Source organism: Coturnix japonica, chromosome 1, assembly GCF_054131305.1.
Source record: "Coturnix japonica strain WE chromosome 1, WE-NBRP24, whole genome shotgun sequence".
Classification (NCBI taxonomy): domain Eukaryota; kingdom Metazoa; phylum Chordata; class Aves; order Galliformes; family Phasianidae; genus Coturnix; species Coturnix japonica.
Window position 1 is genome coordinate 164,299,089 of NC_140663.1, and position 24,896 is coordinate 164,323,984.

Consider the following 24,896-nt stretch of genomic DNA (forward strand, 5'->3'; position numbering starts at 1 on the left):
TATTTCCAAGCTCTTTTAAACTGACTCTCAGCTCCCTGTGTGTGTCTCCCTGCTGTGTTTGCAACAGAACATGACATGTCTTCCTGTTCTCTTCAGTGATAACATCTTTATTCTGACTCCTGTAACTTTTCGGGGTTGGGTGTTTGAGGTAGTTAATTTGGGGAATGATTTATAACTACTGTTATCTTCCTGAAGTTCTGAGGCTTGTGTTACATGTATGCTTTCAGTGTTGTTCAGTCAGTCAGTAAAAGTACACCTTGACTGAAATGAAGCCTTGAATTAATAGGTTTTGCTAGTTTAGTTTCTCTTCTCCCACACTGACAATGAACACTATAGATTTTATCATTTCTAAAACATGGGGAGAGCTTCAGTCTATAAATCGAAGTATTTTGAACGTCTATGACACAGGTTAATTAAAAGTGCTGATTAGATGTCCGGGAGTTCTCTCCACAGGAGAAGTCCATCCAGTTAGTGTTTGCAGGACATCACACTTATGTGACTGCTTCAGAGTTTAACTTTAGACAAAAAAAACAAACAGCAAAATAATGCCTCTTGTCTCAAAGTTTTAAGGGGTCAGTTTACAGAGTCACAGAATTGTTGGGGTTGGAAGGGACCTGTGGAGATCATCGAGTCCAACCCCCTGCAAAGCAGGCCCCCAACAGCAGGCAGATACTAACACTGCTCAAAAAACTGTGCATGAATTGGTAACCATCTCTTGCTCCCTTTGCTCAAGTGCTCTGCCTTGTTTTGAAAATGGAGGAAAAAAAAGTGAAACTTGTTTGATGGCTTCTTTGAGAAGCTATTCTTTGAGATGTCCTTTATTGTCCCAAGAAGTGAGTACCAGAAGCTTCCCTATATTTTGTATGTTACACATTAGACAAATTTAGACATAAGGAAAAACTTTTTCTCTCAGAGAGTGGTCAGGCACTGGAATGGCTGCCCAGGGAGGTGGTGGAATCGCTGTCCTTGGCAGTGTTTGAAGAGGCATCTGGGTGAAGAGCTACAAGATATGGTTTAGTGGCTTGTGGTGGCAATGGTGATGGGTGCACAGTTGGATTGGATGATCTTGTAGGTCCTTTCCAACCTTGTCATTCTATGAATCTAAATGATACCAGTAAATTTTCCATGGAAATTTTACTGTACCAGCCACAGCTGGTTATAAACAGAGATGGTGCTGTAAGCAGATAAATATGATAAGCATAGAAATAGTCTTCAAGAGATGGAAGGCCACAGGAGAGCTGGGAAGTGGATGTGTGACCAAAGCCAGAAAGGATGGCTACAAAGTGGGTTTAAGTTACTCTTTTCACTGCTATTTTCTTTGCTTTTTGTTGTCTTGTACCTAGTAATGGCTCTTGACTGATGTTTATGCTGGGAAGGTGTTCACTCGGTAGCGCTTTTCATTTTAAAGAACTCAGAAGTAAAAGGAAATGTACCTCATGAATTTCTTTTAAGCTTTTTGGTATCAGAGGCAATAATAGTGGTAGTGTTCTTTGTAAAAGAGAATCATTATAACAGTGACAACTTCTGACTGCAAGTATGTTTCCATAGAATGTTGTTATTATTTTTGACAGTAAGAGTGTATATGCCAATGCAGTAGGTATATAATAATTACACAGGTGAAATCAGTATTGTTTTTGTGTAGGTTTAGTGCTGATTATATTTTACAGGCATCCATCAGAGGACGAGCAGCCTCGGGTCCTTAGTGAAGATGAGATGAACAAACTGGGAGCCAGGATTGTGAAAGCTGAGCTCATGGGAAACATGGTAATGTGTTCGAAAAATTATGGGAATATACTGCAATTTTGCACGCAGTGCTTTAGTCTTAAAGAACTGTATGAACAATGGAAGTGTATTTTCTGAGCAAATGAGAAGTCCTCTGAAATCTGATCATGTAAGATTTGATGGTGCTACTTTTAAGTGTAACTCAAATAGAGTATTTAATTTAAATAGAATATTTCTGTAACAGAAATACACAGATAAAAAACAACACTTCTGAATCAATGTAGCTGTGTTATAGGATTGTGAGGGATGAGTACCAGTGACTCAGATGTTTTACAGGAGATCCTCCAGTAGTTTTGTTCATTAGAAGTTTGGACACAATCATGGCTAACTTCTCTTTAGCCCGACAGCAGCAGATTAAAGCATATTTTGAATAAGCATATGAGCGATGTGTGGGAAAAGAATGATTCTTTAATTCTGATACCTTTTTTTTTTTGGCAAAATCATGTAGCAGAAGATGACATTGCGATTTTCTGTCACTTTAAATATGCATTTTTTTCTTGCAAACTCACTCAGAATTAGTTTTTAAGCCAAAACAAAAAAGCAACCTAATTTTCAGGTGTTTTTATTACAATATGTATTTCTGTACTGTAGGTACATCTTGTCTGAACAAATATTTGTATTTTCTTTCCAGTAAAGAATTGTGTGAATTATATTGACATTTTCTCTAGTATTTTAGTATCATTAAGCTTGTTAAAAATAAAACATAACTAAATGAAATTAATAGTTACTTCGGACAGGTTTCTAAAAGTTCAGAATGGTTTAATTCAGTACTCCCACTCTGTTTGAAGGAATTGGCTTCAAAACTTCAAGCAGAACTTGATAATGCGCGCAAGTTAAAGGAGGCTCAGAAGCAGATCCCAGAGAAGTCCCGCAGAGAGGTAAGGGGAAAATATTCTTTTTATTTTTTTTTATGCTAATGTAATATGATGCAAGTAGTGGTTATATCAGAGAGAACATGAAATGCACATAGGAAAATTAGAAAGTGTAGCTTGTAAGAAGAGTCAGTACCTTCATTTGTAGAGTTTATCCTCATAATGGAGAGAAGATTTTTAGTCAAAACTGTGATATGAATTTACAAGGATTAAGAATTCAGAAGTTCTCTGTAGGTGAACTTGGAAATTCTCATGAACAATTTTGAGCACCCTTAAGTATTAACCTTAGTCTGTTTTTTGTCTTAATTTTTAATGAGAGGATTTTATAACTAACAATATGATGTCATTGCAGAAATACAAAACGTTAGTACTAAGTGAATTTTCTGAAGGCAAAAGTCATTTAAAAAAAATAAGTGAAAATATATTTAGCAGTTGATCTCATAGACTTTACTTTTACCAAGTGATAGACTGTTTTGGAATGTGGAGAATCCTCCCTACTTTTAACAGCACTAAGTTCAGGAACATGAGAGTCTGGGAATTCAAAAAGATAAACTATGAAAAGAAAGATAAACTAAGGAAAAAGAGCAGGTTTGTATCATTTTGACTAGACATGACTTGGGTGCTAGTAAGTCTTGGACTGGCATCTGAAACATAAATGAGCAGTCCAATAGGAATCTTATTAAGAAGGACATATGATAGACTTTGCTAGGCTGGAAAGACTCGCTTCTTGAAGCCTTTCAGGCTTGCTTCCTGAAAACCTTGAAGCTACTGATTTAGTTGTTTCTGTTCATGAATATTGTTTTAAGATATGATTTGGACTCAACGATCTTCCAACTATTCAGTTCTATATGATTTTCTTATATCCTTTGTGTGACTGTCTTCAGTTTTGCACGCTTGTAATGTACACTTCAGCTCTTGAAATGCACCTTGCTTGAAGAGGGCCAGCCACATTACAACCTGCTGTAATGTTGCTCAGCTTCTTAGGCTTGTTGTTTATTGGCAGACTCTTCCAGCCTCTGCGAAATGATGCTGTTTACATGAAGTCATTTTGGATTTAATTGTTGCCAGGGCTTGCTTTCCAGAGAGCGAGTGTTCTCTGTTACATTTTGAAGCCTTGCTATGTTGTCTTTATGAATATGCCATGGTAGTGCTTGTTTCTTGGCTATTGCTAACTTATATTAGGTGTTTTTTGAGTGTGAGCAGTTTTGCAAAGCTGATAGTTGCTGAGTCCTAAGTCCTATCCATGTGGTAGTTGCCAAGGTAATCTTACCAGTTTGCTTAGCTCAAATTGATTTTGAAGTTTTGGGACATAAGCAGAGTGTATTGCGACTGCAGTATCAGCAGTGTATAAGCAACTAATAGGTTCAGAAACCATCTTGTAGCAAGAAGCTGAAAATATATCGATAATATCAGTTTTTCTGTAGCACTGACCATTCAAGTGATGGTGTCAATTGATTCAGACATCTGCGTTCCAAATTAGATGCCTCAAACAGTTTCCACAGGAATGGTTTTCCAAAAGAATGCCCCAAAAATCCTGAAGTTTGATGTATTTGCCTGTTACTGATAACAAACACCAAGAATTTTGTTTCAGGCAGGTCTCTGGTTCCTTGAATTAACGATGCCAGTGTTGTGCTGAAAGGTCCCAAAACATGGATTTGCTATTCTTATTTTAATTCTGGTAGGGAATTTGGGAGATAATTCAGAAAGCAGTGAAGGTAATTCTGAATGCATCTCCATAGCTAATCTTCTTCTTTCTTTGCAATTGAACATGGATCTATTTCCCAATTCGTTTCACTGTGTGACTGAAAGTAGACTCGTACTAGCATAAGGAGTATGCATGGGTGACTGGAGTTTGTGCAGAGGACAGGATCAATTCTTCTGAAGTGGTACTGGTTCTTTACTGACTACTTTGAAGTGATCAAGAAATTACAGTTCACTACAAGAAAGGCATTGAGGCCCTGGAGTGTGCCCAGAGAAGGGCAGTGAAGCTGATGGGTCTGGAACACAGTTCTTATGGGGAGCAGCTGAGAGAACTGGGATTGTCTAGTCTGGAGAAGAGGAAATTCAGGGAGACCTTATCTTGGGTTGGCATGTTCTACCACTTAGCAGTGGTAAGATGAGAGGGAATGGCTTTAAGTTGTAACCGGGGAAGTTCATATCTAAATATGTATCTACATCCAAATCAGAAGCCTAATCTGAGCATGAATTATTTTCAATACCCTCTGAACTAGTATATTATCAAAGTGTTTTGTGCAGTTAGTGGTGTCAGGAGGGCTAAGTATTGTTCTTGTCAGGCTTGATAGCAGAATATGCCATAAAAATGATGCAAGTTTTCAGTGCTACGGTAAGCAGGAAGATTCTGAGAGATCACCACTGTCTATCAGGCTGCTGTCAGTTAGCAAAGCACCTCAGAAACAAGGCAGCTCAGAACAGAACACCAGGCTAGACAGGAAAACGATTAGTACTAAAAGGTGGATTTATTAGTGTGTGTTCTCCTCGCACCTCTGAATATGTCAGTGTCTGGTATCCTTAACTGCTCCACAGACTGTTTTCTGTATTTATTAGAGCATTAAGTAACATTATGATGCTGTTTTTTTCTAGTTTGAAATAGGAAATTAGACCAGAATAGTAGCCCAAGGTTAAACACTCTGAACACTGAACAAGCCTGACTTTTGGTGAGTAGGATTAACTTCCTGTGGAAGAAGGGACAGGCAACTCAGGGAGAATACAAATAAGGTGTTAGGATATACAGGGAGAAAATTAGAAAGGCAAAAGCCGAGCCACTGAGGTAAAAAAAAAAAAGAAAAAAACAAACAAACAAACTGGTTTACAAATAACAGTAAGAGGAGGGCTAACGAGAATCTCCAGCCTTTACTGGATGCAGTGGGGAGCCTGACCATTGAGGATAAGCAAAAAGCTTAGGTTCTCAATGCCTTCTTTACACCTGTCGTTAGACATCAGATCAGTTATCCTTGGGGTACTCTACCCTGTGACCTAAAAGTCTTGGACTGGGAGCAGAATAAACCTCCCATGATTTGGGTGGAAACAGAGACCTGCTACTCCATCTGGACTGTCACAAGTCCACGGGTCTGCATGGAATCCACCCAAGGGTGCTGAGGGAGCCAATGGACATGATGGCCAAGCTGCTTTCCATATTCTGTCAGAGTTCTGGTTCAGCCACAGAGGTCTCAGAACTGGAGTCTTGTCAGTGTGACTTCTGTCTACAAGAAGGGTCATAAGTAGGATCCCAGGGTACTGAATGTTCCAGACTGCTGTGCCATAGTGATTCTGATTTAGGATAGATGAGGACAATGAGCTCTTATTGAATGTAAAGACAGCAGAAAATTGTGAAAGCTTCAGTATTTAAAAAGTAACTTGTATTTTTTCACACTTGCTTTAGTATTGTCCTTGCATAAAAATTAGTCAAATCTGCTCAATGAAAAATATTCTGCTTTTGTGTTGCTAAAAATGTGCTCAACTGTATTTGTGTTTGTTAGTCAGAAAATACGTTGACACAGTACAAATGCAGGTAAATCTAGGACTCTTTTCGTGGTGGTGGATGAAGTGTGTTTGCATCTTATAAATATCTTCTATACATCTTGTACTTGGAGGTGAAAATAGCTGTGCCTTTTAAGGACATTTCAAATGAACGAAAAGACCCCTTCTGAGCCCTAAACCTGCTATTGGGTTCCATAGCATTTAATCAGTATGCAGGAAACAGAAAGTAATCTCTGCTGGGTGATTGCTAGAGACAGTTTTTAATAATGATGAATTGTGTTTATAATACAAAAAGGAATACAAAATGGAGTGAGAAGTAAAAGGTGGTTCTTCAAGCAAAATAGCATGGTAGAATACATACTATCAGAGAGTATTTAAAAGATGAAAGTGAGGTTCTGAAAAGCAGAAAAGCAAATACTGACCTTTCTATTACGTACTTGAGATAAACTGTAAGGAAAACATGAATGACTACAGCATAGTCAACCTTCATTTGAATAACAGTTTTCCATGAAAATGCAGCTGCCTTCAGTCTGATATGATTCATTCAATGACTATATTTAAGCTATAAGGAATAAAACAGCATTTTATTTATATTTTCTACAATATACAGCAAAATAACTCAAAATCTGCTATATATATATATATATATAGTATATATATGTGTATATATATATATATTCTAATGAAGCATGTGTGGTACTTCTGTGAAGACTGTTGGGCCAGGTATCCCTAGAGCAATCATCTGCAGTTTTGGTAGGCATTGTGTTTCGCTTTGCTGTGTGTGTCTGACTAACACTGTGCTGCTTTAAGGGAGACGTTTTCTTTCTAGGCTACCTGTTGCCTCCAGGCAATGATAACACTCTCCAGCCCATTACAGATCTCACAGATGGAAGGAATGTTGCAAGGGAAGGAAAAGATGCTTCTTAATTTAGCTCCTTTTATCTTAGAGTGAAAATCTTTTATAGTATCAAGAACATAGTACTCAGTTGTGGTTTTATGAGTATAAAACTTATGCTGTAGTTAATAAGGGTGAACAAGACATGAAGGAGAGGCGAAATACAGTCAGTACTTCTGATGTGATGTTTAGGAAAATGAAACAACAATGCCCCAGGCCCTTAAAATTAGCATTCAAAATTGCAGATGTGCCATTGTGTTCAATTTCTTGTTTGAGAATAGAGGATATAAAAGCAATTTATTTTTCTGCAGTAAAAATATTTGCTTTTCAAAGCATACCTGTAAAATATTTTAATTCTATGGAGTTGAGTGGACTTTCATTGTGCCATAGCCAGTGTAGGAGTTAAATTCACTTGTAGTAAATCTCTTCAACTTACGTACATTTAGGATAATTAAAAATTACTTAAAACTCTTGGAAGGTTACAGCTGAAACACATGTGAGAATTAGAATGTTCGGGTCTAACAACCCCTGCTAAATGTACAGTAAAAATCTGTGATTTCATTTGGGGATTCAAATAATGTGGGGATACAGTAACAGATTTTGGCCAGCTGCATCTCAGATATTTTCAGTGCGTTTTAATTTCTAATCACTGCTGTTCCATCACACGTGAATCTCCTGTGCGGGATGGCTGTGCCACAGTGTCTGCAGCAAAGGCTTTTCTCCGTGCAGTGCTGAATAGTTATAACTAGATCAAGGAATAATAAAGTAGGCATACGTTCATAGAAGAACTTAAACAGCATTAGAGTGTTCTTCTTAAAAAGAATGGGTATGTGCAGCTTCTGGTGAGAGTATTTCCGGAAAACTCTTGTTCATGTCAGCTGCTGAAGGTTAAACAATTCTTTATACGACAAAAACATATTAAGACAAACTTTCTTAACTTCCTAAATGTAATTTTCAGGAAATTGAGTTTTGTATTTAAAAAGTACTGGAGAAATTGTATTAGTAACTAAACAAAATAAAATATCATACCAGTTTCAGTACATTATCGCATTCTGAGTCTTATATTACATTTCTGTCTTTGATAAGATGAAACAGAAATTTGCAGCCTTAAGAATCAATATGCTGCACGACCTTTCTTTTTTATGGTCTGAGTGTTTATGTTTTGTATCTGGTGTTCTTGCTATAGAAACAATATACCTAGTCATTATTATTTTTATTTCCTGTATTATTACATCCTGTGCCTGCAGTGGCACTTTTGCTCTGTTTACAAGACTCTTTCAAAATATAGCCAACAATTTGAAATATCAAACAGCATCTTCAAACCTTTTACTAGAGCTATATTTGCAAGGTTATGTGGCTTGTTGACACCTGATGTTGTTCTTCCTAGACTTAATCTCTTCAGTTTTCCCTGGTAGGATCTTATTATAGAGCATAGTGCAAACTGCTGTCAGGTACGTGTATCTAAGTCCTAATCTTAATCCCAGAAGCTGGTAATAGAAAGCCTTCTGATTTTGATTTTAGGTTGTATGCTTGTTTACTCTGTTCATGAGATGTTATTCTGATCATCTTATCTCAAAGATGCTCTAAGTACTGAGAGCAAATAGAACAGCTGTTGATTGGAGGCGTTCAGTATCAAGAGGAAATGAATAAGGCGGTCAGGTTCGTTATTCTGAGCAATGAGCAGTTGAGATAAAATTCCATTTTTCAGAATACAAAATCAAAGAATTGAATTTAAAGGGCAGACAGTTTTATAATTATAAGACAAAATTACATTTTTACATAACATGTTATTAACGGATGTCACTAATTGGATTAAAAAAAGAGATAAATTAGTAGTTATGTGTCTGATCCTTTTGTAATAATGAATGTTTTCACTTATGAATTAGGAGCTAAGATATATATATTTTTTCATCTCATGTTGTATATATAAATCTAGCAGAACCTAATGAAGATATTCTTCTGTAGGATGCTTTGGTCTGGTGTTACAGCCTGCATTAGATTTTCCCCTTTTCTCCTTCGTTAAATGCAAGGTGCTGATTATTCTTCATCTTCTAAAACCAACAATCAAACAAAACTTTTAGAAGTCTTCCTGTGTTTATCTGATACTTCTGGAAGTTTATCAGTGATGCTGATCTGTGACCATTTTAACTTCTTGCTGTGAGATCCAAACCTGGGTCTTGTTAGGAGAATGCTGTATCTATCAGTTTATTAGGTATTGCCTTTGAAGTGGGCGGTTCTGGTATTCACAACAAATGGCAGACCCTGAGGAGTAGCCTAGGTGCTTTGAAACGTAATAGACACTCAGGGTAGTGAATACACTGGTGAGCTCTGCTGGTAAAAATGGCAACAAATAGAGGCAGGCTTGAGCCTGAGCAGGGCTGCCTCACCCTGGAATACTGTGTCCAGTTCTGGGCTCCCCAGTACAAAAAAGACAGGGATCTCTTGGAAAGAGTCCAGCGGAGGGTCACTAAGATGGTGAAGGGCCTGGAGCATCTCCCCTATGAGGAGAGACTTAGGGAACTGGGTCTGTTTAGCCTTGAGAAAAGAAGGCTGAGAGGGGACTTGATCCAGGTTTATATATACCTGAGGTGTGGGAGCCATAGTGACGAGGCTGGTCACTTTTCAGTAGTGTGTGGGGATAGGACTAGGGGTAATGGGATGAAAGTACAGCATAGGAAGTTCGCATGAGTGTGCGCAAGAACTTCTTTACAGTGAGGGTGACGGAGCACTGGAACAGGCTGCCCAGGGAGGTGGTGGAGTCTCCTTCTCTGGAGATATTCAAGACCCGCCTGGACGCCTTCCTGTGTGATATGGTGTAGGGAGCCTGCTTTGGCAGGGGGATGGACTCAATGATCTCTAGAGGTCCCTTCCAACCCCTACAATTCTGTGATTCTGTGAACCTTCTGGAAACTCAAGTGATTCTGTGTAACCACAATCTGAGGAGTCAGAAAAAGATCAGTTGAAAATGGAGAAAGCAATTGAAAATAATAGGAGACAGAGGATGGAAGGAACAGCCAGCTGTAGTCCAGCATGCTGAGAAGTCCTTAGGCCAATTAGAGATGATGGATTCAAGGCATTTCCACTGGCCATGAACTGTAAGAGAAATAAACAGGTTATACAACAAATTAGTTCAGCGCCTGATATATCTGCGAGCAAAGAGCTGGTGTTATGGTTGTGGTTTGTCTTTAAGTTTGTTAAACTCTTCCTGTTTTTGAAGACATGGGCAAGATTTGTTTTTCCCTTGTTATGGTGCTGGTAACACTCCAGTGTAGCCCTTAGTAAGGATGTGCAGACAACTTGTTTCATGCAGTCTACAGCTTTTTGTTTGCTCAGTAATTAAAAAGAAAAAAAAAAACCAAACAAGTTTGTTTTTCAGCTCTCCACCCTGCAATATATTGCCTCTTAAAATGTAGTTTATTCTCTTGGACTGCTAATACTGAAACCAAGTTCCAATTAAGCAGATACTGTCTCGGATGATTGCCCAGCTTACTCCCTTTGTTTAGGCACTCGAATGTCTGTTCTTGCATATACGGAGGCAGAGCTTTTTCCATTTCCTCCTGTTAGATTATAGAATAAGCAGCATCTCTGGAGAGTTCAAAAGCGCTTCATGGAACTGTGTTTTATTTACTTATTTAATTTTAAGCATTTATCTTTCTCATTGTTTTGTTCACTAAGTTGTTAATTACTCTGCAGCATCTTGTATATTTTTGAGAACTGCTTTGTACTTTGCATGTTTAATCGACCTGAACTAGAAATTCAGTTCCCTTCATTAATGGCAACAAAGAATTCCAGTCTAGTTCAGTAAATTCACCCAAACATTGCTTGCAAGGGATGTAAGTTATATTGTCTGTGTACTGATCATCACCTGGCTCAGGAATGGTGACTGAGCCTCTTCTGCAGTTGCAATTTTAACATGTAACAGTATATGTAGTATTTAATATACTTCAATATGTATTCTAAAAGTTCGTAATGTACTTTTGTTCGTATTGTAGCAGGACAAGGGGAAATGGTTTTAAGTTGAAAGAGGGAAGATTTAGGTTGGATGTTAGGGGGAAGTTTTTTACTAGGAGAGTAGTGACGTCCTGGAACAGGCTGCCCAGGGAGGTTGTGGATGCCCCGTCCTTGGAGGTGTTCAAGAGCAGGTTGGACGGGGCCCTGGGCAACCTGATCTAGTAAATGTGTATGTTTGGTGGCCCTGCCAGGCAGCGAGGTTGGAACTACATGATCCTTGAGGTCCCTTCAAACCTGGATCATTCTGTGATTCTCTGTGATTTAACTGTAAGATGTTATTTATCTGACAGTAATTATCCAGGAAAAATTAATGCATTGATATGACAATCTATTTTGTCCTTATAATATAGCAGAACATAATTGAAGTTATTTGGAAAGCTGAGAAATTTAAAGTAATCAGCATGTAATGCCATGCCACTTTATGAAGGGATAAATATACTTTCAAGATACTAAAAGCAAGTTAAAACAAGCAAAATCCATTCTCAAAGTGAGTCTCTCTATATTAAGCACAAGAATGCTTTACATGTTGTGTAAATGGGAGCCAGCTGAAATTTGCCCTGATGGCTTCATTTGACTTCTCTGTACTGGTTACCTGCTTGTCATATAGAGAATAGTTGGACATCTTGATTTGCACTGCAAAAGTGAGGTCTGCCTTTGATAGTACAGAAGTGGGAAGTTTAGTATATCTACACAGTTTTTTCTCCATAGTTTCTACCTTTGTGTTGCCCATTACTGTAAAATATAAGCTGTGTGAGCCAGCATACTTCAGTATCTCCAGAACATTCTGATCTGATAGTGGTTTCTGGGACAGGCTTTCATTAGGGAGGAATGGCACATGCAAAACAGACACATCAGTTGGTTAGTGGAAAATAGCTTCAAATTGAGATTAATAAGGTTGTTTATGCAACTTGACAAAGGCTGTGCTAATATCACCAGATTTAGTGATGTCCCCCTTGTTGCTCTAATTTCATCACCTGACTTGCCTAAACATCTTTGGTGTGTAATCAGGAAGCTCTCACATTTTTATTTTTCTGGTGAACAATTTCTGCCTTTCCTCTACTTATTTTAATGTATAAATGTATCTCTCTGACTATCTATGTCTTTATTGGAACTCAGCACCCCTGTGCTGTGGGAAAGTACTGTTGTCCCACTTTTGGAAAGTGCTGTGCTAAGCTGGCTCCTGACATGATATTCATCATGCAGCTCAGCTGTCAGAGTGGTGACTTCCATCCCAAATCAATCTCACCAAATGAATCCTTCCTATCTCCTCTTTACTCCTGTACAAATATTGCAGGTCTCATCTTCCTCCTTCCCTCCTTGTTTGGTGGGTAGATAAATCCTAGGAGGTGGATTTATTATCTTCTTGAGCTGCACTGAAGTTAAATCTTCCACATAAGTGAATTATTTTCTTCCAGAACATGTTCATGAAAGGATGTGAGTTTTTTCTGAATGAAACCTATATCTTTTGGAGTGTTGATGAGCAGCTGACTTGAAATATGACAACTAGGGATAAAGGTGCAGGATAAAGGTACTTTGTCTGGGCTTGGTTGTGGAAAAGATACTGAGCTACCCACCTCTGGTGAAATGGGGACAGTTTGGGATGTACTCAGAAGCATAACACAATGTGTCTCTAGAACTTCACTGATAGATCTTGGAGTCTGTTACAGTCTCAGGTGTGAAGGTCTGGAGTCCAGGGAATTAACTTTTCTGTCCAAACTAAGACGACCTCATTTGTAAATAGGTCCTTGATGCAGGTGTTTGGTACTGGATTTATAGTTCCGAAAATGTTCAGTACAACAAGGAATTACATTATCTGTCAAAGTGTTTCTACAAGGATACAAGGGAGTCTCCTCGGTGTTCATATGAATGATAGAGACTTTGCTATTTTCCTATTGCTGGCTGACAGATTGAGCTGAAACCAGTGGTTGGTATCATGCTACATGGGTTCTGATAAAGTCAAATCAGCATTACCAGTATTTTTGGTTTTAACTTTTATATCTGATGGTAAGGACCACTCTGTAAACTTCTTTCTGGTGAGGTGCTGGAACACGCTGCTGAGAGAGGCTGTGGTTGCCCCATCCCTGGAGGTGTTCAAGTCCAGGTTGGATGGGGCCCTGGGCAGCCTGGTTGAGTGTTAGATATGGAGGTTGGTGGCCCTGCCTGCAGCAGGGGGTTGGAGCTTTGTGATCCTTAAGGTCCCTTCCAACCCAAGACATTCTGTGATTCTATGATTGTTTAAATAAAAGTCTGATCTCATGGGATATATTCAGAAGTAATAGTCAATGTTTTGACTATTTTGCTTGCCAGATTTTGGAGAAACAAACTAAAAAAAACCAAAACAAAACCAACCCCCCCAAAAAACTCAAACCAACCAAAAATTCAACAAATAAATACCCAAGATAAAACAAACAACTCCCACCCCATTCAAGAAACAAAACCAAAACCAAAGCCCAAACCAAAATCACCAATAAAAAACACAGCAGAAGTGGTAAATTGCCATAGGCCTTCAGATGTTTTTCAGGAGTACACCATTGGGTTGGTTGTGTAAATTAATTCAGTATTCTCTGGTGAAGGATTCAGAAGCATTGTGTTCCTCCTGGGGATGAGATTTTATGAGAAAGAATCAAGAATACAAGGTTAATTCCATTTACAAAAACATGTTTACTCTGGACTTGACTAGTTGGATTCATTTTCAATATCCTGTTCATTTTCACTATGTGTTTAATATGATAGTTCCTTCTTATAATTCAAACAAACATGCAACAAGAAAGTAATTTGTTCTTTAATCTTTAGGGTTTAAATTGTTTATTTAATGTGGGATTAGGTGTTTCTTTTGTCTTTGTCTGTTTTAAAGTGTATCTTAAAACCTGTTACAGGCCTCACGCCAACAAGAAGATGAGCAAGTGATCCTTGTCAGAACAGATCAGAGTGGAAGGGCATGGCCTGTGACTGCAGGAGCTGAACCAAAGGAGCCTAAAGGAGGACGGAGAAAGAGACAGATGGTAAGTTTAAAAAAAAAAGTGAGTATTAAGGAGTGTAATTCAAAAATGATTTTGTAGATGTCCTTGCGTGGTGCAGTAATCAATGCAAGTGTCATATCAGAATGTCAATAGTCAGTTAAAAGTTCCCTTCAGATGATGGTTGTAATTAAGTGATAGAGTACATATTTATTAAGCATATATTAAGTTTATTCTCAGACTTACATTTCCCTAGAGAATTTAAGTGTATTATCAAGTGTCTTTTTTTTTTTCCTCCCCAGATTCTCACAGTCTCTTAGCTAAGCAGTTTATATTACATAATGTTTGTAAATAGTAAAGTTTAGCAGAGCTGAATACTTCCATGACTACTTTCCCTTTCTTCCTGATAAAAAATGCTGGTGATGGTAATAAAAATTATGACCTAACCTTAACAGGAAAGTGTTTGTGGGGACAATGTGAATCTTAGGGCAGCATTCAGTACCTCTATATTTTTAGGGTGTATGTTTTTGTTTTGGGAAAACGCCCCCTTTGGCATATGGTTAATGACCATATCCTACCATATCCTTCTTCAGTATTTAGCTTAGACCTGTTCTGAAGGACAAACTGTTTTGCAGTGCACTCTGAGGTGGCAGAGGTATCACATTTATACACATTTTCAGTAGTGTTTGTAATTGCTTGATTTTTGAAAAACTACAGTAGATAATGGAATTTACACTTTAGATGTTCGTTCCATCTTGTGAACTGATCAGATGTTTTAGTGAATTACTCTGCATCTTTCCAGACTTGGTAAGCTCTGTCAGCCTGAGGATGTAGGAGTTGTAGGCAATATTTTTATTTAGGCATACTGAAACAACTGAAGAAAATGGAAAACTTTCCTTTCCAAAGTTAAATGAAGCAGCAAGCCCAGTTGTTTCAGATGTGTTTAGCTTGATCCCTCATTCTTTAAACTTGTTGAAATTATCAGGGTCTGAAGCTTTCTCACCAGATTAATATTTATTTTCATTGTTTTTAGGTCACGACTCATGTAGATAAAGAAAGAGTAAGATATTTTCAGGATGATGATAGTATGAGCCTGCAGGATTTAGTCAGAAAAGAGAAAATGAGAACAGCGGAGGATCAGAATGCATTGTTCATGCGTATGGCATCAAAGGTAAGCTATGTGTTTTTGAGCATTTCACTATCAGAAGTATTGAGAAGACAGTAGAGTCTCACTGTGCTAGGTTTGTTGCTTTGACATTCTCAAAGTCATGGAAACCGGTGTGTATGCAGAAAATATGATGGTTCGGTTCCTTCACAAGCTGATTGTTCTGCCTGTTTTTTTTTAAACTTTTGAGGTAAATTCTTTTAGTGTGCTGTACGTTTTTTTTTAATACCTGACAAAGTCTGTTTTCCCCAAATCAATGATGACTAAGAGCAGCTTTTTTTAGTGCTTAGAGTCCCGGAAAGTACCATAAAAGTGGTTTTGTATTTGTTTGGTGTCATTTTTATATTCTCATTCTCATGGTGTTACTTGAAAGAGTCAGAAAATGTCCAGCGGGAAATATTTAATCTGTTGTGATAAACCTTCTGGCAGGAAGTTCTTCTGGAGAGGTCATCAGAGCTTTACATAGTAATGTGGTTTATGCTTCCAATGCAGCTGCTTCTGGTACCTCTCATTCTCTCTCACTGGCATACTGGCGTGAGGTGGATGGGGAAAATGCCCTTGAGATCTGGTTTGATCAGAGAAAGAGATGTGTTGTTGCCAAAAATGACATGTTTTGTTTCCTTCTTTACTCTCCCTGCTCAAAAGAACCCAAATACCTAATGTATAAAACTTTGCTTGAAAACCATTCTAATAGTGCAAGATGTTACTTATAATTACATATATGTCATCACCATGCAAACATGGAAAAGTGAATGAAAATATAAGGACATAGTAAGACTTCATACTGTTTTCGTACGCTAAAAAGAATAGCAAAGAGAAATAGTCAGCATTTAACTCAAAAAACTTATTCTTTGTATTGTCTTCTCTCTTTGAATTATTTTCTTTAGATAGGTATCTTTCATCAGAAACAGTGGCACTTTGTGTATTTATGGAATATATATATATGTGTGTGTAGCTGGATTTTAAAATAAATGATTCAAATCTGAGTATTAAAGGTAAATTCCTAAATCATTATTTAAACTGAAATGATCATTGGTGTGCTTAGTTTGTCATGTGTTTTTTCTGATGCTTTCACTTGACTGCATCCATAAAATGGTTCATGAGCTTGTTTAAATTTTTGTGGACTGATATTTTCACGTGTCTGAAAAGAATAACTAGTCTAACTTGTTCTTGCTGAGTTTGGTAACAGTAGAACTCTCTTCAAGGCACTTGGAAAGAAGCTATTAGATCTTGGTAGTGGTAATTGCTCCCCAAACCAGAAACATTCATTTATTTGGATTCTTCTAAACTCACCTGAAATTTCTAAAACAAGTAGAAAGTATTTTTGTATATGTATTTATTGATTCTAAGTTTTTTTGCTTCAAACTGTAAAGAACACTTGCATCTTCAGTTACCATTTTTGTACTGTTGTTGCTGTACTAGGTAATTATTAGTGTAAGGATTAGGTTGTATGCAGGGAAGAATGAAAAGCATGGAGGGAGGGAGGGAGATCAAAGGCTTCTGTATTATTTAGTTTTCTAAGTCTCCAAAGGGAAAATTCTGATAGTTTTTCTTTTAATTTGTTATTTTTGCATGTTAATTTTTTTTTTGTTCTTTTTTTCCTTTCAATCTTGAAATGTTGCAAATCCTCTTAGTTCTTGAGGACTGAATGCTTCTTATAAGAACAGTCATACTGGGGATTCACTCAGCCCATTAATCAGTTTTCAACTGTGAGGACATACAGTGTAAGAACAAATCACATTTCTAGTGATGCATCTGTGTATTTTTCTGGCTTTTAGCAATATCAAAAAGCCCCGCAATACCAGCTGTAGCTGGTACTTCTCTCTGCTTTTTGTTTATGGATTGTTAGGATAATTAGGGACTGGACCGAGCATCTCCTGTTATTTCCTTTCAGCAACTCCTTATCTCCTATTCTATTATCTGTCCCTACTGCTAAAAGGTATAAGCTAGAATTATTCAATTTGAAAACAAAAAACACAAGAAACCCTGAATCATGTGTGCATAACATTTTTGGTAAGCAATCTTGTGTCTACAGTCCATTCCTTAAAGTTTTAAGTTATTTTCATTGTAAGGTTTTCTGGGATATTGTTGGAATTTTTCTAGGTAGGAATGGCACAGAAATGGCTGGGCATTGGCTTTTCTAAATAGAAATTCTTTACAAATGATCATAAACCTTGGCAACTAAACTTCTGCATACATATGGTAGAGAAAAATATAGTGTAATATAGTCTTTATCCTCTAAAGAGAAGGTTTTTTTGTTTTTAATAAAGAAAAGTATTATGTGGCAATAGAAGATGATAGTGCCTTCTACTGGGATACAAGCACCACAGCAATAACAGGTAAAAAAGAAGGAAAATTGGCTCACCCCTCCTAATGACCAACAGCAGCCCAAGAGGAGTACAGTCCCTATCCAGAGAGATGCTGCTTCCTCATTTGCTAATCCATAAATGAAGGTGAGGAGGGCTGGATCCAGGCTCCAGCCCTTCCAGTCACTCACGTGCATTGTTTGCACCAGAGCTCCCTGGATTAGCCACACCTTCTCACCTGGTGCTCAACAGCTCAGGCTGCGACCTTGCAGTTCTGCTGCAGAGAAGATGCTTGCAGGCTGTTAAGAAATTCTAGCACTAAATGTTAACTGCAAATACATACCACTGACAAAACAGTTTACGGGAGAGAATGCTTTCCCAAAATGGGATAAAACTTTTGTTATAAATAAGTCCAAGGATGGCTGAACAGAAAAGTAAAGTGCTTGCTGCATCTAGGTAAGAGGAATGGAAAGGAGCCTGAGCTTAGCAAGCTATAGAAGCAAGCTTTGATAAGAACGATTGAAAAATGTTCTTGAGGGAATTATATTGAGTCAATATTTTGAGTTCGCTGAAACCAAAAAAACAGGGATTAAACTCTCTGTATGTTGCCTGCAGAAATGTGTTAAAAATAATCCATTGAGGTGTAAATAGAGCGTTTAGGAAAGGTAAATGCTTGATAGAAGAACTAGTGAACTACTTGCATTTGAAGAGCAATTCAGGGATCTGGGGCTATTTAGCTTGAAGAAGAGGTAGCTCCTACAGCTGCAGTGAGAAAGGTGTTGGTCTCTTTTCTCAGTCATTTTATTGGGTGACAAATGATAAGATATGAGGAAACAGCCTCAGGTTGTACGAGGAGAGGTTTGGACTGGATATTAGGAAGAATTTCCTCATGGTTAGCAAGGTTGGGCACTGGACAGGGCTGCCCATGGAAGTGGTAGAGTCATGATTCCTGGATGTATTTTAAGAGACGTCTGGATGTGGAATTTAGGAACATGCTGTAGTGGCAGACTTGATCTTGAAGGCCCTTTTGTACGTAGATGTCTCTGAGAAATGGTTACAACTATAAAGCGATTCCTTTGCATGAGGGATTATCTATGGGGAATAAATGATTAACTGTCTCAATAGTATCACTGAAATGGGATTTAGTTCAATTATTTAAAAATCCATCATTTTAAACCCAAACTTGAACTTGAGAAGAATAATGACAAATGACTGAAACCAAGTGGTCACTCAAGTGCTCTGAAAACAGTGAGAAGAGATGTGGCTGAATGAGGAACTGAGTGCAGCCTTTACTCATTCATGGTGCTGGGGACCAAAGGATGGCAATGGCAGTAGCATTCTTTAAATGGAAAATAGAAGGCAGGAATAAATGATTAATTTTTTATTATAAAAGGAGATTACAACTGCACTCCATAATCATCTCTTCTGTTGGACATGTACAGAAACCATCTGGAAGGAGGGATCCTTCTGACATATTGTTACATAGTCATTCAAGTGTGTTAATACTCGAGCTCACTATAAAGAACTGAGGAATTAAAAACAAAATGTGTTACGAAACTTATATCTGAACTGATTCTTGAGATTCACTTCAGGAAGTCACTGGAGACAAGTATGTATTTGAGTGGTGTGAGTCATCTGTCCTATTTTGAGTGCCTGCTGAATGATTTTATGGGTATAAAAGGAATTAAGAAAATTAGTTTAGACACATAAGATTGTGCTGTAGTCCTCTAAAATACAGAGATCTCATCATAGGTATCTGGACAGTAAATTCAGATGAAGGTCAGGACTGATGCATATGGAGTAGTGATAATCATAGACGCATTGAGGTTGGAAAAGACCACTAAGATCATCCAGTCCAACTGTCAACTCATCACCACCATGCGCTCTAAACCTTCCTGACACATTTACCCTTTCTGTGACTGCCTACTACAGCTTAGGCCATTACTTCTCATCCTAAATGAATGATAATGATGAAGCTGGGCGAAACTCAACTGCACATGTAATGCCACAGGCTGTTACTATTTCATTTGAGAGTAGTTGTGAGCCTGCAAACATCATCTCAGGACCAGTGTGATTGAAAAGATAAGCACAACTTAGGGGATTTTGAAAGATGGGAATCAATGGTGAACTTAAAAAAAAGCGTGTAATGCTAGTATAGTGTACCAGTGATGCTTCCATACTTGAAGGATACCCTGTGGTTAAAGACACAATGGTGGACATTTGAAGAATAACTAACGTTTTTTTCAGCTTGGTTGGGGAAAAGGCAACTGGTAGAATAGAAGTCACAATTAGAATGAAAATTGTCGTAGAAAGCAACTGCTTCTTTATCAAATGGAATGTACAGTGGTCATGGACCAGAGTTTGACACGATGGAGGTTTTCATTCAAGCAGTAAATGAAGGAAGCGGTAGAACTTGTATTGTAGAGCACAGGATAATTTGGAGGCTGTGAGCAGGAGCAGAGAGGATGTGGCGATTGTAAGCTACTCTTTCACTGGTAATTATTGAGAATGGAAATATGAATACAGTTGTGTCTCAGGATTTCCACATGCTGAGAGAGTTCTCCTCCACACGAGAACTGCTGAGAGCTGCAGATGTGTAGGAGTTTCTCCCTGAATGTTTTAGCTGTTGCTGGAGTTTGATTTTTGCAATGTAAAATAGTCAGAATGCAGTACAGTGTACAGCTGAGTTCAGTGTTCTCCATTCCATTTGTTTGTTTCTTTATTTCTTTTAGGATAATATTTCTTAGTAACATTAGAAGAATGTTTCTTGGTTTATATATCTGGTTTCTTTAGTTTATGATGGCTCTGAAGTTTGCAGTGACTTTGGATCAGCTGTGCTGTGGTTCTCTTTTCATAAGAGACAAAGAGGAGCTACATCACATGATTTTGTTAGAACGAGCTTCACGACCAGCTCTTGGCTAAATCTTGGAAGAGAAATTGGAGATCTGTTGAGTAATTTCATTCATCTTACTGGCTAAATGAGCTTAAAGTACATCTTTATGTCAGTTACCGCTCAAGGTGAGCTTATGCTTTCTGCTCTGTAAGTGTATAATTGCACTGTGTTTTTAGTTGTCCAAATCATAATTCATAGTGCCAAAGACCTGCAGTACCATGCAATCTCACATTTAAGTTTCATAAAAAGGAGCATTATACATTCTAGTTTCTCTCCTTTGTTAAGGTCTGGAATGCTTTAATCGTTCCTGTATAGTTTATCACTACAAAATGTGATGATTTTCATCCAGTTGTGACGGTGTCTTCGTCTTAAATTAAGAAACTGACTATAGGCATGCTCAGTTTTCCATATATATATTTCTAGGTAGAATGTGTTCTTGGCAGCATTATAAGGTCAGCATTACGTTGAAGTGTTGGTTTCTGTATTTATAAGCCTGTACTGCGCTGCACATCTGTGTTGTTATTTGGGAGCTCAGCAAGACAGCCTTCAAAAAATCTTGCATCGCTCCTGTGTTGATTAAGTAAGTAAGTTCAGCAGGAACCCCAGCAACCAAACATCTTATGTCAGTTTTAGTATGATAGCGTGGCACACTACTTTGACACATATAAATTATTTTCTTCTCGTGGGTAGCAAACACATCAGTAAAGATGAATCTGCCATCCTTCAGAAGAACAATGGGAAGAAACTGCTGAAGGTCTGCAAATGATATCCTGCATAGGATGGGAGAAGAGAGATCCTATCTGTTAAAAATCTGCAGAGTAATTTCATTCATCTTACCTGTCTAAACTGTTTTTGTTGAGTTATTGTTGTGATTTCTTAGGCGTGGCTACTCAGAGGGGGATAGCACTACAGACAAGACAGTTGCTTGTAAAGAAAGGAATACAGGGCATATTTTTACTACAATCCCATTGGAAAATGAAGGTAGATATGAAATTATTTCATGCCACACTTCACAGACTTAATATGCTCAAGTCATAATTGTCCTAACAAATCCTTTATCCACCCATAGTCTTTTGAAATCTTTCTCAGGAGCTCCCCAAGATCAGACAAAAGAGGTATGCTGTCTCCATGCTAGTTATTTTAGTCTGTTGAGCCTAGGTTTTAAATTAAGATGAAAAGCAAATTCCAGCGTTTTCAGTTTGCTTGTGCTTGTTGTTTGTGTTCTAGATCTGCATTTAATACAACCTTGTTGGTCTTAGCATTTTCTTGCACTGCTTCTTTTTGGCTTTTGTTTGTAACAGGTGGGCATGGACTTCAGTTAACTTGTAAGTACAGCCTCTGCCACAGCTGTCTTATGCATGCTAATATGTTCAACTTAGAAACATAATGAAAAATCCCCATATCTTTTACTTTCAGTGGTGGAGAAGTTGTTTTGTTTTTTGTTTTTGTTTTAAGTAACAGGAATAAAATACCCAACACTGATCTTTTCGATAGATGAGTATGAGCAGGCTTTAAAATCTGATTCTTTCAAACCAGAAGTTTGAGGTATTTCTGCTTTTTACTTTCTTCAGCAAGGAAAACAGATTTGCGTCTTCCTGCTTCTTACTGACCAAAGGATACCAAAAAAGCTAATAAATAAATAAATAGAAAAAATAATTATATATATATATAATTATTATATATATATATATATATATATATATATTATATATATATATTACTGACAGTTTGATAATACAAAGTATATTTGAAGTATTCAGTTTTTACTACTGTTAGCTTTAAGCAACTTCTCAGTAGTTCCTTCTGCCCTTGACTGTTACAAGTAGTTCAATTTTCCCAAATTCATGCTGTTAAAACGTACTTAATCCTTTCATTTCATCAATAGATGCTTGTGGGTGTATGGAGACTGATTTCTGGAACGGCGCCTCAGTAGAAATTACCTTTTACTTGGATGCAGAAATTCTACTCGGGATTTTTCTTTTTGTTGTTGCTTTTATTAAGTTTTACAAAAAGCAAGAAAGATTCATTTGTATTAATTTGTATTGCTCATCAGACCTGTTCAATCTTGACCATGAACTAATTTTTCTGCAGTCATTTCTATAACATGAATTTAAATGCTTAACACGTTTATTTAAAGTACAAAATGGCATTAGTAATGCTGGCTTTTATTACATATTTACTGAAGAGATGTGCTGGTGTTATGGATTTCCAAAAAGGGAATTTGTGTGTTGCCTTTCTCTGGTTTGAATCTGTAAAATGGCAAATTGCTTTCAGCCTTACCATTTTCTCTTGCTGTGCGAACCTGTCTATTGTACCTATTTGCATTTCCATCGTCATAAATCAAAGTAAATGTCTGCAAGCACCTTATAAGCTAAAGTGAAGGAATGCAGGATGCTGCTCCTGCTGTTGGGTACTAAAACTTTTGTTCTTTCTGCACTTGGTGAAGCCCTTCAAGGGCAATGCTTAATAGACGTGATAGTATTCTTACAAGGCTCTGTGCATTGTTGCATTTTACATTCACTTGAAGATGTAAGCATGCACGTTGTGTACTGTAGAAACCTGAGTGAAAAAATTCCATTTGTTGTGTTCTGTGTTCCACTAGGCTTCAGTTGAATGCAGTAAACAGCTTTCTGTGTGTATTGCTTGGACACTGAGCTAAAACTGTTCATTGGAACCAAATCCGAGTCATGAGAGCTAGGTTAGAAAAGAAAACCCGGGAAAATGAGGAACTCTATGGATGCAGCATGTTAAACATCTGTGTAAATGTTTTGTGTTCTTTATGAATTATGTGAAGGTTGCCAGGTAAAGTACAAACGAAGAGACCACACTGTGGTCTTCCAGTGTTTGAAAGGGGCAGGTAAACAGGAGAGGGAATGGCTGCTTATGTGGGTGGATAGTGACAGGACATGGGGGAATGGGTTTAAACTGAGGCAGGGGAGGTTTAGGTGAGATATCAGGTGAAAGTTTTTCACATAGAGGGTGGTGATGCACTGGAACAGGTTGCCCAAAGAGGTTGTGGATGCTCCATCCTTGGAGACATTCAAGGCCAGGCTGGATGTGGCTCTGGGCAGCCTGGTCTGGTGGTTGGTGACCCTGCATATAGCAGGGGGGGTTGAAACCAGGTGATTATTGTGGTCCTTTTCAACCCAGACTATTCTGTGCTTCTAGGATTCTATGGAGACTTGTGCAGGACAGCCTGTTTTGTGCCTTAACCATAGATGGATAACCGTAGAGTTTACCGTGTTATCTTACAAGGAAAAGAAGTTTGGGAAATGCCTTTATGTGGCATTATTCATTGAATTAAACCTACAAACCCAGTGTCTGTGGTTATAGGGAGGTTGGAGTTACAGTAACAAAATTAACATGATAAAGTTTTATCTTAACGAAGCTTGAGCAAATACAGTTTGAGATGAGAGACTTATTTCTATGGTGATTTTGTTGCAAACAGTGTGTTTAAATTTAAGCATGGCGACATGTTCTTTTGTCACTCAGGTTTACATTCTAAAATAATAGTTTATTCTTTTTTGCAGTTTCCCAAAATATATTATGAGTACAGCATCCCACAAATATTAACACTGTCATTTAAAGTTGAAGACGTCAGCGTTGCCATGGCAATTTAAAATCAAACCGATACGTTTTATACAATCTATAGAGGCTTTTTTGCAGATCTTCCAAGCAGATGCACCGTTTTTTTAGCTTATATGGAAGTGACTTTAATTGTGATTGTGTTAAAAAACAACAGAGGCAGAAGTTCAATGCTTAAATACGGAATAGAATGAGAAAATAAGCTGAAGGTAAATCTGAAAAAAAAATAAATCTGAAAAAATGCAGGTATATTTTGCTACCACTCTAATTGTGCTTAATGGAATAAGAGGAAATTTCAGAGGAAATTTGAAGAGGAAAAGCTGCAATCAGTGTATTATGTAGGAGTAATCCCTGTTGATTAGGAGTTCTGTGACTTGAGGTTTACTTTCAAATGGTATTAAATTCTTTAGTAGGGCTTTCTTTCCATAGGGTGCACTGACGAGCAAGTATTACCAGCAGAGGGAGAGATAGGAGGCACAGTGCGCTTCAGATTGAATATGGAGGCTGCCAGCAGTGTGTAAGACTCCAGGGGTTTTACTGTAGCAATAAGAAAAACAGAATCAATATAAAATTAAACTGACATACAGTTCCAGTTTTCTGAACATGTGTTGGCAGAAAAATGAGGCTGAGTACAGGTCTGTGAGAGTTACTTTCATAAGCAGCCCCATGCCAAGATGCCTGCTGGCTTCAGTAATGTAAAAGGGGGAAAAAAATAATCAAATGTTGCATGAAATGAATATTATATAATGAAATTACTTATGTAATATAGTAATTAGCATGATTAGAAAGAATATATTAAAGATTTCGTTAGCAAATACAGCACAATGTTGTAGCTTTTCCATATCAAATCATTCTCATTTATGCATTGCCAGATGCTAATATGTTCTTGAGTTCCTGTACTGAGTGGTCAGATCTCTCTCTCTCTCTCCTAT

General features: G+C 37.7%; 1 protein-coding gene across 2 annotated transcripts in view; it reads left to right on the forward strand.

Moving 5' to 3' along the window:
• Positions 1-24,896, forward strand: part of CWF19L2 (CWF19 like cell cycle control factor 2) — a 47,341-nt gene that overhangs the window by 13,449 nt on the left and 8,996 nt on the right. For both annotated transcript variants that reach the window (XM_085555807.1, XM_085555818.1), the window contains exons 9-12: positions 1,668-1,764; positions 2,571-2,660; positions 13,935-14,060; positions 15,049-15,186. In XM_085555807.1, coding sequence (XP_085411933.1) covers positions 1,668-1,764; positions 2,571-2,660; positions 13,935-14,060; positions 15,049-15,186 — 451 coding nt within the window. The remainder of the gene's footprint in view (positions 1-1,667; positions 1,765-2,570; positions 2,661-13,934; positions 14,061-15,048; positions 15,187-24,896) is intronic.